We start from the raw sequence: 3,361 nt of genomic DNA, 5'->3' as shown, positions 1-3,361 counted from the left end.
AAAAAAAAAAAAAAAAAAAAATTGTAGTGATGGGGTCTTACGATGTTGCCAACCTGATCTTGAACTCATGGTCTCAAGTGATCTTCCTTCCTGCGTAGGCCCTCAAAGAGCTAAGATTATAGGTGTGAACCACCATGCCCAGTCCCCAACCTTATTCTTAATATACAAAATTCTACTGAGATTAAAATGCCATTTTTAAAGTAAGAGATTGGGAAAGATCAAAACATTTGATAACACAAAAATTTAATAGGCACTCTCATGCATTGTGGGTGGGACTGTAAATTGAATGCACAATCCTTATAGATGGCAACTTGCCAATATCTATCAAAAGTAAAAATGCACATATCTTAACCTAGTAATTCTAACTTTAGATTTCCAGCTTACAGTAACTCACTCGAGTGCAGTATGACCTATATAAAAGGTTAAAAAATGAATCATTATTTATACTAGCAAAAGGTTAGGAAAAAACATGTCTGTCAGCAGGGACTGCTCAAATATATTATGGTACATTCATACAATAACATCTGCAGTTATAGACCAAGAATCAAGAAACTCTTCATGTAACGACATGGGACAATCTCAAAAATATGTTACACAGAGAAGACAAGCTAAAAACAGTATACACTGTACAATACCACTTAGGAAAAATATCTCTAGAGGGATATTTAAGGAAAAGATAACACTTTCTGGGAAGAGAAAATGAGTTCTAAAGGAGGGAAGAAAACTTCACTGTATATCATTCTGTGTCTTTTGAAGTTTGAACAATTTTGAAATAAAAACATTCCAACAGATACACAAGTCTTTTAGGTAAGTTCAAATGAACAAGTATTATATTTCTTTCATCTGACTGATAAACTTTTCCACAATTTCATTGAGTCTTTCAGGCTCCATTAGTTTATTTACCAACTCCTGCTCAACAGCCATTAGGGCTGGGCCAGTAAGCTTCTCTTGTCCCAAGGTATTACATAAATATGTCTTAAGACGAGGCAGGGTAGAAAATGAATTCTCAGTACTTGCTGAAGTAATTGGCCAAGACAAAGCAATATACAATAGCTTTGAGAGACAAGGAATATTACTGTGAAGACCATGCTGAATAAACAAACAGCCGAGACTGACGAAGTTTATGCAATTATCATCTATGACAAAGTTGAGCTTTGCATAATGTCGATAAAATCTAAGTTCTGGGATAATGTCCTCATCAAGTTTATAAAATTCCTGAACATGTTTTGCTGTTGATTCATTTAATGGCTCATTCCATTTAAATAACAGTTCTGAAATTTGCTTTATTTTGCAATAATCAAACTCTGAAAAACATAACTTTAAATTTTGTAATATAGTATCTAATCCTTGGTAATAGATATTAATTTTATATTGTTCTTCTGTTGAAGTAGGAAAAAACGTATTATCTGAATTGCCAAGATCTACTGATTTCTGAATTTTTCTTCTTTTCTGAAGAGAAGGTTTTTCAACTTTAAAACCTTTACAGGTTATTTTTTGACATATTTCCTCTGCTCCATCCCAGATTGTTTTAAAGTATACATCATTTCTTTCAGATGATAAACATTCCAAAATTGCTTCTATTTTTGAAGACAAAGAAAAAATGTCTATGGTTTTATTTTGAAGCTCTTTGGAAAGAATTCCTGTAACACTCAGCACTCGATACAGGAATTTCAAACAAAAGACAAATTCAAATTTGGAAACCAATGTCAGCAAATGACTCAATTCATCAGCGAAACTTGTATTTGAAGAATGGCTTGCTATAACTTCCAATGTTTCAATAATCTCTGGAAGAGTGTCAATCACAGATAGTAATGTACGATCATGGACTGTCCAACATGATTGTGATATATGTTTCTTGCATGTTTTGTTTTGACTTAGCCTACAAATGTTTCGAAAATTTGCCAACATTTCCCCAGACATACAAATAGTGTTGAACAAAGAACTGAGAGTTTTTAGAGCACTTCGGAGTTCTTTTACTTCTTTACAAAACCTAATTATTGATAAATCCAAAAAGTGTGCATAACAATGTATGTATAAAGCTCTTGGTTCTTCTTTCTTGAATTCTGCTGCTACTTTATTAAATTTTATTCTCAAATTAGTGGTGCTATCATAGGTCTGGCCATGTATTTTATCCATATCTACTCCAATTTGCTGCAGATAAGTTTTGATGGTGCTATGTAAGTGGGTCCCAGTCATCTCGTCAGTATCAACAAAACCCAAGAATCTTTCCTTAATTAAGATAGCCTTTGATGATTTTTGTGGGTATCTTACACAAATTGAAAGCTGTTCTTTCATGGCACTGTTGGTTGTCTCATCACATATTATTGAAAATGCTGAGGAGTCATTGATCTCATTCACAATATCCTGCAACATTTCAGTCTTTATTATTTCAATAATATCACTTTGAATTTGTGTACTGTTATAGAAGTCAACTTGTGAATTCATAAGTCGAAATGTTTCTTCTCCTTTATCTTTTGCTCTCATTTCTAACAATTCTAAAAAATTGCCTTTATTCGCAGATGAAACTGACTGGTCGTTTCCTCTTAAGGGTAAACACTGCTTTCCAAGAAATAAAATATTTTCAATTATAAGCTTTAGGTACTTTTTATTTCCCTCAATCTGTTTCGAATGAATAGATAAATCATCAGTGACAGCTCCATCACAAAATTGGTATTCTCTCCAAAATTCCAGTGACTTCAAATGCATTTCACTTTTTTCATGCTTTCTGAATTTTTCCAGAGTTTTTTTCCAATTAGAGGTTCCATGCGTTGCAAATGACTCTCTTCCACAGCTAAAATATTTTTGGCAGAACAACTGGCATGAATAACAGAATGCCACATCTTTTTTACTGTTTTCCAAACACTGAAAATCTGCACAACAAGATTTTTTAATACATCTTGATTTACCTTTAACTTTTTGTACTTTGGATGTACATTTTGGGTGACATAGTTCATCACTTATTTTCATAGATTTCATATTGTCTTTTTGTACTTCTATACTGGAACCAATTGCATGCTGACTGAATACTGATGAAGATGGTGAAAGGCTTGGCTGTTCCATACTACTACTAGCAATAGCACTACTGGGTTCACTAGGTGAACTCTTAGAAAGCTTTGGGAGAAAATGGGAAAAGAACATTTAAGAGTTTTCAAATATTAATTAAAATATCAAATATATCTACTCTAATAACATAGTAAAATCAATGGCTGAGTTACAGTATGAGCTCCACTAGGGGGAAACATTAACAATTACGTATAACTTATTTATTTGCAATCTAGATTCAGCATTAAATGTTTGAAGGACCTTTTGGTATGTAATTGTCATAAAAATAATTTTTATTGCTCAGATGACTCAAATTGCA

At 32.8% G+C, this 3,361-nt stretch overlaps 1 protein-coding gene across 5 annotated transcripts in view; it reads right to left on the bottom strand.

The window, feature by feature from the left end:
* Positions 1–226: 226 nt before the first annotated feature.
* ZMYM1 (zinc finger, MYM-type 1) overlaps positions 227–3,361 on the bottom strand; it is an 88,499-nt gene continuing 85,364 nt past the window's right edge. For all 5 annotated transcript variants that reach the window (XM_011995617.1, XM_011995616.1, XM_011995615.1 and 2 more), the window contains one exon: positions 227–3,111. In XM_011995617.1, coding sequence (XP_011851007.1) covers positions 829–3,111 — 2,283 coding nt within the window. In that variant the 3' untranslated portion in view covers positions 227–828. The remainder of the gene's footprint in view (positions 3,112–3,361) is intronic.

Source organism: Mandrillus leucophaeus, unplaced genomic scaffold (genome assembly GCF_000951045.1).
Source record: "Mandrillus leucophaeus isolate KB7577 unplaced genomic scaffold, Mleu.le_1.0 Scaffold493, whole genome shotgun sequence".
NCBI lineage: Eukaryota > Metazoa > Chordata > Mammalia > Primates > Cercopithecidae > Mandrillus > Mandrillus leucophaeus.
This window is presented reverse-complemented; position numbering and strand designations above follow the sequence as displayed.